The sequence below is a fragment of the Camelus bactrianus genome, chromosome 11 (assembly GCF_048773025.1).
Source record: "Camelus bactrianus isolate YW-2024 breed Bactrian camel chromosome 11, ASM4877302v1, whole genome shotgun sequence".
NCBI classification, from domain to species: Eukaryota; Metazoa; Chordata; class Mammalia; order Artiodactyla; family Camelidae; genus Camelus; species Camelus bactrianus.
The window spans coordinates 50,384,346-50,398,117 of record NC_133549.1 but is presented as its reverse complement, the minus strand read 5'-3'; the positions used below and the strand labels follow the sequence as shown (position 1 = coordinate 50,398,117).

The 13,772-nt window shown below is 35.8% G+C and overlaps 1 protein-coding gene across 3 annotated transcripts in view; it reads right to left on the bottom strand.

Moving 5' to 3' along the window:
* RNLS (renalase, FAD dependent amine oxidase) overlaps positions 1-13,772 on the bottom strand; it is a 266,231-nt gene that overhangs the window by 250,697 nt on the left and 1,762 nt on the right. For all 3 annotated transcript variants that reach the window (XR_012510220.1, XR_012510221.1, XM_074374001.1), the window contains exons 3-4: positions 13,560-13,702; positions 6,077-6,235 (exon numbers count right to left, since the gene is read on the bottom strand). Coding sequence is in view for 1 of the 3 variants with exons in the window: in XM_074374001.1 (XP_074230102.1) it covers positions 6,077-6,235; positions 13,560-13,702 (302 nt within the window). In the remaining 2 variants the exon portion in view is untranslated. The remainder of the gene's footprint in view (positions 1-6,076; positions 6,236-13,559; positions 13,703-13,772) is intronic.

Below are 13,772 nucleotides of genomic sequence, written 5' to 3'. Positions count from 1 at the left end.
TTCCTTCCTTTCTCCTTTCTCTTCCTTCTTTTCTTTCTTTCTTTTTTTTATAAGGAAAAAAACTAACATTTTGGTTTTAAGGATGTGAGATAGCATACCAAATCATTAGGGAAGTATATCCATTAGGACACCTTTGAAAATATGCATTCCTTTAATCTAGGCATGTGGGAGAAAAAGCTGAGGAGCCCAGTGAGGGAGGTGGCCTGGTGTAGAGGACAGACACTGAGATGTCTCAGGCTCCTCATTCCTCATAATCACTTATCATATCCCACTTGTTTTGTTTTACAATGTTTATCCCACATCCTTTCCACTCCCTTTTCTACTTTCTTAGCAGGAAAATGGAAAAACTACAGCAGGAAAGCCAGGTATGTGGATTTCAGGCCCAGATGTTCCATTACAGCCTGATGAAGAGCTCTATTTAACTGTTTATGAAACATGAAATCAAGACAACAATATTTTTAGAGAAATGCAAATCAAAAGTACAATGAGGAATCACTTCATACCAGTCAGAATAGCCATCATTTAAGTCTATAAATAATAAATTCTGGGGAGGGTGTGGCAAAAAAGGAACCCTCCTATACTGTTGGTGGGAATGTTGTTTGGTACAGCCATTATGGAAAACAGTATGGAAGATCCTTAAAAAACTAAAAATAAACTTACCATATGATCTAGCAATCCCACTTCTGGGCATTTATCCAGAGAAAATTATCATTCGAAAAGACACATGCACCCCAATGTTCACAGCAGCACAGTTTACAATAGCCAAGACATAGAAGCAACCTAAATGTCCACTGACAGATGAATGGATAAAGAAGATGTGATATACATATATACTGGAACATTATTCAGCCATAACAAAGAATGAAGTAATGCCATTTGCAGCAATATGGATGGATCTAGAGATTATTATATTAAGTGAAGTAAGTCAGAGAGAGAAAGACAAATATCACATGATATCATTTATATGTGGAATCTAAAAGAAATGATACAAATGAACTTATTTACAAAACAAAAAAGAGACTTACAGACATAGAAAACAAACTATGATTACCAAAGGGGAAAAGGATGGGAGAGAGGGATAAATTAGGAGTCTGGGGTTAACATATACATACTGCTAAAATAGATGGATAAAATAGATAAATAAATAGATAAAATACATAAATAACAAGGACCTACTGTGTAGCACAAGGAACTATATGCAATATCTTGTAATAACCTATAATGGAAAAAAAACTGATATATGTAAAATAAAAAGAATATGTATGTATATGTTTAATTGAATCACTTTGCTGTACACCTGAAACTAACACAACATTGTAAATCAACTATACTTCAATTAAAAAATAAAAAATAAAATAAATACATGCATTAAAAAACATAATATATTGTAGCCACTCTGGAGACTGATGTTCCTACCAGAAGTTTGAAAAAAGGACAATAATGATATTTGAAAGGTGCCTTCTTTTTTCTTGATACTTCATCCTGTTCAGCCCCTAATAAATTGTGTGATCTTGTATGGGACAGATCATGTCTTAAATTTCTCATCAGGATGAAAGAAGCAATGAGCCTCAAAGTTCCTCTTAGTCCTAAAATTCGATGACCCACCCGAGGTTCACGCTTTTACCTTAGTGCTGTGAACCAGTACCAAGGCAGGATCAGTAGAGTCTAAGTTTAGCGGACCTCTAGGAGCTTATCATCAAGTTGGGAAATGAAACAGATGCTCACTCATTTGGCAGATATTGACTAACAATAATAGTGCTGTGTGGGTCAGCGTGCACTGTGTGTGGTGCTTGATGCTGGGTGGGAACAGGGTAGCCAATAGGAGCCCTTTCCTCCTGGATTTTATGGCTTAGTGGGGAAGACACTTACTGAAAAATAAAAATTACAATAAAACCTGATGAATGTATTATGATAGGGTAGAATGTCCCAAACAGGCCTAAGTGGAAGGAAAAAAATCCCCATAAGGTACTTGTTAAAGACACAGATTCCTGGGCCCTGCCCAAACTCTAGGAATTAAGAATCTTCTCAAAGGTGACCCTTAAGTTTTCTTTAACTAGCAGTCTTCACTAGGCAAGTCTGGAAAACATAGTGATCAAGAATGAGCAAGATACTGTGGGAACTCACACCTACACAAAACAATAAGTAAAGGGACAGTCTAAGATGCAGTGCATGCTGGAGAGCCGGGTATAACAGCAGTTAAGTGCACGTGGGCTCTGGACTCACACTGCCGAGGTTCACATCTCAGGATCACCACCACGAAGGGAAGTAATCATAGTAACTAAGATTGTTGTAAGGATTATGTGAGAAAGTCTTTGTAGCACTAAAAGAAAGAGGGTAGCAGTTACAAAACCAGAGGGCAAATCATGAATCATAAAAGTTTCACTATGTGGTTCATAAAGCTTCCCTGTTCTCCCAACTGGGAGAAGGTCATAAATGAAATAAGTAACTGCCAGCCCCAAGAAAGTAGTTCTGCTTCTTCAGTAAAAAGCAAAATAGGGAAAAGGAGGCCGGGTGGGGGGAAATTCAACCACGCTGTAATCAAAAGGGAAATCGTTCATGTAAGAGATGATACTATATTGACCCTAATGGGGTAGACATGATTTAGAGAGAGAGGCGGGGGGAGAATGAGGAGACAAGCACAAAGGAAGCCAAAGGCATGGGGCTGCTCATAGTTTTTATGAATGCGAGACCTGTAGCCCAGCCCTAGTTTTGTCACTAATTAGCCATGTACTTTGGGGTGAGTTAGTTAATTATAATGGGCCTAAAGTCATTTCCCTGTGATATTACGGGGTTTTGTGAATTATATTACAGATACCGTTTTATGTATACTTTGTACTTCGATTGTCTTCATAGTTCTCCCTAGTTTAAAAATTCTGAGGGGAACTGCAATCTGTACCAGGCCCACTAGATGGCAACATATAGCTTTGTAAATGGTTTTTCATAAAAACTGAGGCTGTCTAACAAGCAAGCAAGAGTAGGTAAGGTTTTCGAGAAAGAACAAAGACACTAATTCCTCATACTGAGGTCACTGTTGAGATTTACAACATAAAGAGAAAGCAGATGTTTTCAGTCCCTTTGTTTTAGACCCACAGGTATTCAAGGGTCATGATAGGACCTTCTGTTTTAAACCTTTACTGCTACAGTGGGTTATTACATAACAACGAACACAAAATTACTTGCATGCCAATTCTGAATTAAACCACCTGAATTACAACACCCCAAAGATCCTTGCCCTCAGCCAAATGTACCAAGTCAATCATTCTTAAACTTTTTCATCATAAAGAGTTGACATATCCCACCAGTAAAAAAGAAAAGAAAAAAAAAGATCTGTTTCCTTTTCAGTATGATACACTTTTTTAAATGCTGTCAACATTTTTTTATAGTAAGAGTAAACTTGCCTTATTTTTAAAGATATGACAACTCAGAAAATTGTAAAGAAGAAAATGAAAATCATCTTCGAGCAATAAACAATGTCCTTACGTTTCTGTCAAACTATTTTTGGTAGATAGAAAATAAACAGAGATTCATCCTTTTGTCTTTTTAAAATTAAAAACATTTTGAAATCTTTCAATGTTAGTAAATATATTAATGATCACTAGCATTTAATAGTTCACAGCTAAATATTTACAAAATGTACGCAGAAAGTGTTCTGAGGCAACATACTTTAACTGAATCATCTGGCCTTCTGTGATAACACTTCCCTTCACAAACTGACTGAAATGCCCCCATTTAAAGATGAGTAATAATCAGAGAGGGGTGGATGCAGAGGAGTGGAGGAAGACAACAGAACAAAACAAAACCTAACAAATGAGCTGATGAAAAATACACATCAGGAAAAATTTTTGAGGAAATAGATTAGTTCAACAAGCTCTCAGACAGTAACCTGAAAACAGTGAAGGGATATATGACCTCTGTGAAAAAATATTTCAAGGAATGGAACAAAAGGAACACAATTTGAAAACTACATGGGTGACATAAAGAGAAGACTAGAACTAGAAAGAAAAAATAATACAAATACCAAAGTTGAAAGTGAGTAGAGATAAGATCGCAGATATGAAAGGTTATCTATTTTGTATTTATTTTACGATACTCTGACATCGTAATAAATGGAACAGATACAAGTCTTCATGTAAGCATTAGAGGAAAACTTAGCTTAAATAAAGGAAAAGCTGAATCTTCAAGTCAAAATGTACAACATGACCCATAAAAAACTGACACAAAACTATTAACAATAAGATATATCTTTGTGAAATTACTGGACTCAAAGATAAACAAATACAAAAGAGGAACTTCTAAAATAAAGTATCTTTGAAAGGCTAAAAGTAGAAAGAATGTACCAGGCAAACGAAAATAAAACAATGAGCATCTTTGTAATGAAAATATATTATGAGTCAAAATACACGTTATCCAAAAAATCATAAAGCAAAATTTGACCCCCAAAACTCCAGGAAAAACAGAAAAAATACAATTATAGTAGGAGAATTAAGTTATTTCTCTCAGCCTAACACAGTTAACTACTCAAAACAATGAGGATACAGATGATCTAAATAAAATTATTAATTAGCAGGCCCTTAAACATCTTAGGAATCAGTCTATGCCATGGTGTTATGTTTTATATGTCACTAACACAAATATTGAAAAATTGCTTCAAAATGCAACATTGAAGGGTCTATTTTCTCATAAAAACTATGCAGCTTTTAAAAATTGGAATATGTAATTTACAGTACAACTGAATACACTGACCCATAGCTATGTTTTAGTTAAATGTTAACACAGTCTCAAAATCAATCCAATTATTACAAGCTCCATGGCAAAAAATTACCCTACTTTAAAGGGACTTCGGCAACACACTAGAGATAGACTCATGAAAGAGATCTTTGAAATTCGTTTTCTACTTTGCCTATAGCTAGCTAATAAATATTCCAATCCTGTCTACATTCCTATCTCACACTATACTGGGAAAGAAGCTATATCATTAGTGCATGGTGAAACTGATACTCATACTGCTTTCAAAACGTAATAAGCAGCTATATTCAACCTCAGAGAACAACATCTATTACAGTTCTAAATCTAAAATATACAAGCCATATTTATTACCAGCTTTCTTTCTAACAGTGGCATAAAAGGCCATTTCTCAACCAATGTCACCTTCAGTCATGCAGCAAAGTCAAAAGCATGTCACGTCCCCAAAGCCTCACCACCATCACCAGACTCTACTATACTATAACTCCTGGCCTTCAAGGCAAGAAGAGGTATAGTCTGGAAATCAGTGACTCTGATGTGCTGGACTCAGTCACACATGCCTAAAGACAGGAGAATAATCAGTTAAACCTGGCATAGGCAGACAAAAAGCAGCACCATAGAAAAGCTTTTCTTAAGAATCCAGGTAACAGGGAAATGATAGAGACAGAAACTAGATTATTATTAGAGGCAGGGATGGGAATGGAAGGATGGAGGTGAAAGCTTTAGGATATGGGGTTTCTTTCTGAGGTGATGAAAACATCCTAAAATTGACTGTGGTAAAGGTTGCATATGTTGGTGGATATACTAAACATGATCGAAATATACACTTTATATGGATGACTTGGATGGTATGTGAATTATCTCTCAAAGCTGTTTAAAAAAAAAAAAAAAAAAAGGAGAGGGGAGAAGCTAAGTGAAAGGTGAGCCATCAAGTCCTAAGCAGGGAAGAGCATGACACATACTCAAGAACGAGGCAAGATGAAGTTTACCAGGTTTGTCATATAATCAGTGCCTGTATCATAAAATCCTTCTTTTCTCCAGAACGGCCACAAAGAGACCGTTCTTTTAGGCCAAATAACTACCTTTTCATCAAAAATACTTATTTCTGAAAGGCAAGGACAAAAAGAGAAATATTCAATTTTTGACTAGTTTTAAAAAAAAAAACCTGGGTTTTGATTTGACCTAGTCTAGTATCATAAACCAGGCCATAGTATCAGTTTTTAAAACATGCAGATCAATAGAATCTGTAACATACCCTTTGCTAAGAAAGTTAAACTGAATTCATGCTCTATCAAAGAATTCCCATTCACTGTGGTACACGGCAGAGACTCACAGTTTGCGATGTCACCTTGAAGTTGCAGGATCTGAGGAACTGGCATCGTGAGGACAACAATCTCAAACTGCTCAGGGGAGCCTGTTTCCTTGGAGACTTCCCACTTGTCATTTCTCAGGTTGATCTGGGTCACATGTTGTCTGAAGCAGATTTCAGCACCTGCTCCAAAAGCAAAATCATGTTCACATAATCAGGATTTTTCATATGAATGAAGGGGAGAGAAGAGTCCCAAACTGGATCCATTCAGATGAATGAAATGGTGAAATCTGTCTTCTACAGCCCCTGGGCTTCACTTGATTTACTCTCTTTCTCATTTACTGGGCATCTCTCCCTTCTCGCACCCTTTGACCTCTCTATCAATGCCTGCTCTTTAAAAAAAAAAACTACTATAATTAATAATAGTAGTAGCCATAGCTACTTCATTAATCATCCACTGTATGCCAAGACTATGCCAACACTTGATATATATTATAACAATTCATTTTGCAGATCAGGAAATAGATTAAGAAATGTCATGCCATGATTTAAAACCACATCCATCTGACACTAAAGTTCACTATCTTCGTGAAGCAAAAATACACCTTAGTAAAGGAGTTAACAATTCTTCTCTCTAGTAATAGCAAGAAAAAACAATATTCCCTATTAAAGGAATTAATATTCTCTATTAAATCTGAAAAAAAGTCTCTGTAAGAGAAAGCCAAATCCTCATCAATGGATCAATTACCTTTATTAAGAAGATTGAGAATTAAGAGAAAGGGGAAAGTGCAAATAATGGGCGCTTTCAGCTCACACCCACCATCCCTTTTATTCCAAGCAGAGCAGCTCCATCTCCCTCTGTTTTATTTATTTAGGCAGTCTCACCCCTGACTTAACCACCTCTCTTGCCTCATTCTAGTTCTGGCCCTGACCGGGACCTCAACTAAGTCAACTGATTTTATGTTTTATCCAGTTGTGTTTCACATAATATTCCCTTTGAAAACAGCATTACATTGTTATTGTTGGTGGTGAGTATGTGTGTGTGTTTAAGGAGACTGAAGTCCACTAACTAGAAATTTTCTGTATCTAGTCAGATGTCTTGGACACATTTCCCAAAGGCCCCGAAGTGTTTGTAAGGTGTATATCAGTGGTTCTCTAAGTGTGGAACTTAGACCAGTAGCACCAGCAGCACCTTGGAACTTGTTAGAAATGCAAATTCTCAGGTCCCAACCCAGACAAACTAAATCAGAATCTGGGAATCGACCCAGTAGTTGGCACTTAACAAGCTCCCCAGGCTTGTTACAATGCACATTAAAGAGTGAGAACTACTGGGGTAGATAAATAGACCCAAATCTAACACTGAAACTGACAAAGCAACCCCAAAAATAGCATTTTCCAAGAGTTAGGGGCAATGGTATAGCTGCTCTTACCAACAAGGAGGTTTTCCTATCTAATTGCTAGGAGTAAAGTTTCTGGGAAAGTGGCATTTCCTTGTGAAAGTAACTAATAACTTTCAAAATGACAAAATCTATAGGCTCTGGAACTCATTATAGAACAGTCAGAGAACTACATAGAGTCTCTCTAGAGTTACTTCTGAGCTTAGTAAATTTGATGTGCCTCTCCTGCATAAAATCCTTCAATAGCTTCCCACTGCATTTAGAATAAAGTATAAAACCTTTAACATTGCTTACCAAGCCCGTTATGATCTGACCCCTGCCTTACTCCTGAACTTCACCTCTTCACCACTCTCTCCCTCATTCACTACCCTCCAGTCACGATGATCTTTTAATTCCATAAATGCACCATCTTCTTCCTACCTTAGAACAGTCCCAATTTAATATGACCATTGCATGCAATTCTCACCACTCAGCTCTTGGCCTAGTTCACTCTTGCTCACCTTTCAGGTACCCATGAAAACATCAGTTCCTCAGCGATGCTTTCCCTGACACATCTCCCCTCCCTCACTCCTCTGAAACTCACACTAAGTTAGGTCCTATTATAACCCTCCTACATTTTGGTGCAGCCACTGTGGAAAACAATATGGAGATTCCTCAAAAGACTAGGAATAGACTTACCATATGACCCAGGAATCCCACTCCTGGGCGTATATCCAGAAGGAACCCTACTTCAAAATGACACCTGCACCCCAATGTTCATAGCAGCACTATTTACAATAGCCAAGACATGGAAACAGCCTAAATGTCCATCAACAGGTGACTGGATAAAGAAGATGTGGTATATTTATACAATGGAATACTATTCAGCCATAAAAACCAACAACATAATGCCATTTGCAGCAACATGGATATTCCTGGAGAATGTCATTCTAAGTGAAGTAAGCCAAAAAGAGAAAGAAAAATACCGTATGAGATCACTCATATGCGGAATCTAAAAATAAATAAATACAAAACAGAAACAGACTCAAAGACATAGAATACAAACTTGTGGTTGCCAGGGGGACGGGGGGTGGGAAGGGACAGACTGGGATTTCAAAATGTGGAATAGATAAACAAGATAGTACTCTGTAGCACAGGAAAATATATACAGGATCTTGTGGTGGCTCACAGCAAAAGAGAATGTGACAATGAATGTACGTATGTTCATGTATAACTGAAAAATTGTGCTCTACACTGGAATTTGACACAACATTGTAAAATGACTGTAACTCAATTAAAAAAAGTTTAAAAAATAAAATAAAATAAAATAAAATAAAATAAAATAAAATAAAATAAAATGTAATCTCAAAAAAAAAAAGTTAGGTCCTATTATTACAGCTCTCTCATGATGCCCTCACTCTTACTTCTTAGCGTTCATTACGCACCCCTTTTTGTGTGTGTAATTAGTTTGTCTTTTCCTCCCCACTATACTCTACATTAACAAAGGCAAGGACCATGTGTTTTATTTACTACTGGTTCCCCAGCACATATTTTAGAGGACTAAAAAAAAAATCTACAGATAGTATAAAGATATCAGAACACAAAAAGGTTTAAACATTTTACAAAGGCAAATATGTTTTGTTACATATTTTTTTCAATTTGTATTCCCTGTCTTCCTCCACTTTAAAGAAAAAAAAATCTAAATTCATTTTCCTCCTAAAATTTCCTACAAATAGGTTTTAGCTCAGAACTGCTGAGATGGACCTAAAGAGATGTGAACAATGTCTAACTCCATGCCCTGATTAAACAGAAGAGTGCTTCACCAAGGCTCCAGAGCTATCCTCACAGATGTGTGCCATGATCACCTGACTGGGAGAAATTTTGAGACAGAACTGCCCAGGCTTTCCCCTACATCAATTTTAGAAAGAAAACAAACACAAAAGTAAAAAGGGAGAAAATGATAAAAGTAAGTATTACCAGAAAGAAGTGACCCTAGCCGACACCATCTGCAAATTAAACCATCTTTTCTAATGAAATGATCCTGTCGGCTTTGACAAGTTACATTGCCCATGCTGACTTTCCAGACTGTTAGTCAATGTCCATTTTAAATGGTAGATGGTAAAATAAAAACAAATAAATGCAGCAATAGTTCTTCCTATTGCTAGGCAAAACCAAATAAAAGATTTTCACCCTGTTCTGAAAGCTAAATTCATCCTCTTATGATGACACTCAGAATGACAGCATTTGAATTATTTAATAATACAGGCCTTATTCAAAAACAAAACGATTTGGCACATCTCTATCCGTATGTCATAGGCAGAAACCATCAGGTAAGTGATCTCCCTGGTTGCATAAAGAAATAAAATGGCATTAATCCTTAGTAGCCCCTTCCCCCTGGGGAAGGGAATAACCAATGGAAGAAGGGGACTAAGGGACAAGCAGCACTATGAATTTGTTCCCTTGAGCCATGTGTCCACTGACATGCAGCACCAGGGTGGGATGGGAGCAATCTCTCATACTGTTGGGAAAAAGTCGAGAAGGAAACAGATGTTAAATCAGAGGCTATGAGCTCCTCTCATTGTCCTCCATGGGATCGCTAACAGGAAAAGACAACAGGCTCAGCTTTAAGAGAGTGCTGGTCTGTTACTGACTAGCTAAGCCACCATAAGCAAAGTGCTTAACCTCCCTGAGTTTAATTTTTCTCATTAGTAAATGGGGATAATGATAACCACCTTGGAACGGCTGCTGTGAGAATCAGAAATGATGTATATTAAGTACATAACATAGTGTCAGATAGTTAGGACTTAACAAATGACAGAGTAGCTTTTGTTATTTTGAATTTCTCCCACCCCAGGAACAATGACAACCAAAAATAAAAATAAAACAACATAAAATCACATTTCATTCACTTAAAAAGATTGTATTAATTGGGAAGGCAGGCAGTAGGTAAAATTGATGTCAATAATTTAAGCTTATTTCTTTGTAATAAGCTTAATGTGAACACACGAGACAATAAATGAGAACAGAACAGAAGGTCAAGAAGCATGTGTCTATTTTCCTCTGCCTTTTACTTATTTGGGGAAACTGGTCTAGTTAAATACTAGCTTTAGAGACCTGAATCTATTCTAAAGCATACCTGATTAGACATATCCTATACAGATAATTCCCCTCCGAGTCTAGTCCCAAACTGAATGACTACCGATTGGACCATCAGATTGTGGGGTTGTGAACTCAACTGATTCCAAAATATGCAGTATTTTTGGAATGACTTGGGAATTTCGGTTCTTATGCACTGAGCACATGCAAAGTTCAGCTTCATTCAACTAGATTATTTTTTAAACTAACATTTATCAAGAGATTTCTATGTATATGGCCTACTATTTTCTTGCATTGACAATGAGCACATTATATTCTTTATTCTTCACAACACTTTGTATTAGGTACTGTTATTGCTCTCATTTGTCCAATGAAAGAATCAAGGCATAGATTTTAAAACTTTCCTAATATTACATAGCTAGAAAGAGTGGTAGAATATGAATTTGAATCCAGGTCATTCTGATTCCTGAGACGCTCTAGACTTACATTGTGGAAACACTAAAATAGGATAGAAACAATTTATAGGATAGAAAGCTTTAAAGAAGCTTAAAGAATGTCTAAAGGGATATAAACATAAAATTCAAAATGGTATAGATACGGTCTAGAAATCCTTTAATAATAGATCCGGGTATAGGGAGAAAAGGATTCTTGAAACATTACAAAGATTATATTAAAATAAACTAAGAAACAGTTTATATACACTCAAATTATGTGGACCTTAAACTTAATTATATAAAAACATTTTTAAAAATCATATAATTATATAAAATCCATTTAAAAAACAGAAAGCATGCCATAAAATGAGCTTATGTTGATTTATATATTATGACATTTTCCCTGCTATTTTTCTTTATTTTCTAAATTTTCTACCAATAGTGTATAATTCTCTTTTAAAAGTTAATTTTAAAGTAACCATTTTATATACCGATAAGAAAATCTACAGAACTTACCCTCTCAAGAGACTGTACAAATTGAAAATATAAATAGGTTTTTTCTAAGAATTGGTTAAATTAGAACTGATAAATACATGTATATTTACATATATTAGAAATCTATATCTATATCACTATACCTAGTTACTATATATAAGGTACTATTAGATTCTGTGTGAACTACAAATAATTAAGTATGACCTCTTCTCCCAAGAGTTTCCAAAGCAAATTTGGAAAATAAAGCATATATTTCCCCAAACACCTAACACAAAAAGGATGTAGGTGCAATGTATTGAAGGACTGTCCCTCTGCCAGAACATCAGCTATATGAAAGCAGGAACCTTGGCTCTTGTATCATTAGCGCCTAAAGCAGTGTATAGTAAGCACTCAGTAAATGTTTACTGAATGAATGGATGTATGTATGCATGGATGGATAGATGTATAATACAGTTAATAAATACTCGGAGATTTTAGTCAGCATGCACATCTAGTTGAACTGAAACATCAGCTCTTCCTGGGTCTCAAGCCTGCCAGCCTCTGGACCAGAACTGTATCTTCAGCTCTCCTGGATCTAAGGCTTTTGGACTGGAACTAAACCATCAGTTCTCCTGGGTCTCCAGTTTATCAACTCACCCTGCAGATCTTGAGACCTGCCTGCCTCCAAAATCACATGAGCTAATTCCTTACAGTAAGTCTCTCTCTCTTTCTCTCCTTCTCTTTCTCTCTCTCTCTGTTCTGTTTCTCTGGAAAATCTTGATGAACACCATCACAGACTAAATCCCACATGGAGAAACAGTCTAACCCAGAATGGTGTTTACTATGTTCTCACGTTGTATATTCAATCTTATTGACCTCTCCCATGCCCAGTATCAGGGATTCTTGGGGTTCCCAATCCAATAAGTAACAGTCGATGAAGGAGACCAAAACAGTAATTATTTTAGAAATAGCTTATAAAACAAAACAAATTCTCAGCTCGAGATCTTTCCTCAGTGATCCCGAATTGGGCACTTAATTGTGATTTATCAAGAAGCCTACTTCGATTTGAAAAAACAAATCATTTATCATCCAAGAGCATTTGTCATCTCTTTTAAAAAGTCCATTTTAAAACACTAATAAAATATATAAAGAAAAAATGAAAATCCTAATTAAAAATGGGCAAAGGTTATAAATAAAGCATTTACCAAAAAAATGCAGTTGATTAGCAAAACGAAGATGCATAAACTCACTCATAATTAAGTAAATGCAAACCAAAGAACAAGTAGATACCATTTTTAACCTACCACACTGGAAAAAAAAATTTAATTTCCATAATATAGGGGATGTGTGTAAAGAGATGTTCTTATTTCCTATTGATGAGATATTCTTTAAGAGGAATAGACGGCACAACACAGTTAAATTAAAAATGCACATACTATTTGACATACTTACTGTACTGTTAGGAATTGGTCCTACAGATACGTTTTCAAAAGTATGTCAGGGTTAGACATTGGAGCAACATTGGCATTAACATAAACCAAAGTAATCCTTCACTCCTCAAACGACCTAAATACTTACCAGAAAGTTAATAGTTAATAGTTACATGTCATGTAATACTGCACAGGCATTGAAGAGTGAAATATGCTGAATTTGCTGATATGAAAACAGACCCAAGATATGATTAAGTCTATGATGATGAGTTAGTCAGAATTCTCCAGAGAAATAGAGCTAATAGGATATACATATATACACACATATATACGGAGAGAGAGAGAGAAAAAGAGAGGGGGGCAGAAAGAGACTGGTTGATTATAAACATAGACAAAACAAGGTATATAATGATTTATGTAAAATAATCTCATCTACGTTTTAAAAAAGAATGAATATAAACATATGGGAATGGGTAAGTAGAGACAGTCATGTAGAACAATAGATGCGTAAACATTTTTCTGGAAGCACATATTGGAAACTTAGTGATTACTTAAGGGGGAGAAACTAGCGATTGAGTGGTGACTAGGAGAACATCTATTTTATAACTTTCTTTATAGTATTAGTATTTAATTATGTGTACAACTTTTATTTAAAAATGTTAACTTTAAAAGAAGGCATAGAAAATCCTATTCCTACCTGATTCTTTCAAGTAATGGTTAACAATTGAAGAAACTCCTTGAGGTGCCACAAAGTTACAGTCTCCGTCTTTTATCACCATTCCTTCAATACAAGAGATCAGAGGCTTCAAAATGCCCCGAGCTAACAGTTCATCATAAAAGCTGAAATAAATCAACATGTACAACATAATTATAATACTATAACTACCTCTAAAATACTATATTCTCTTCT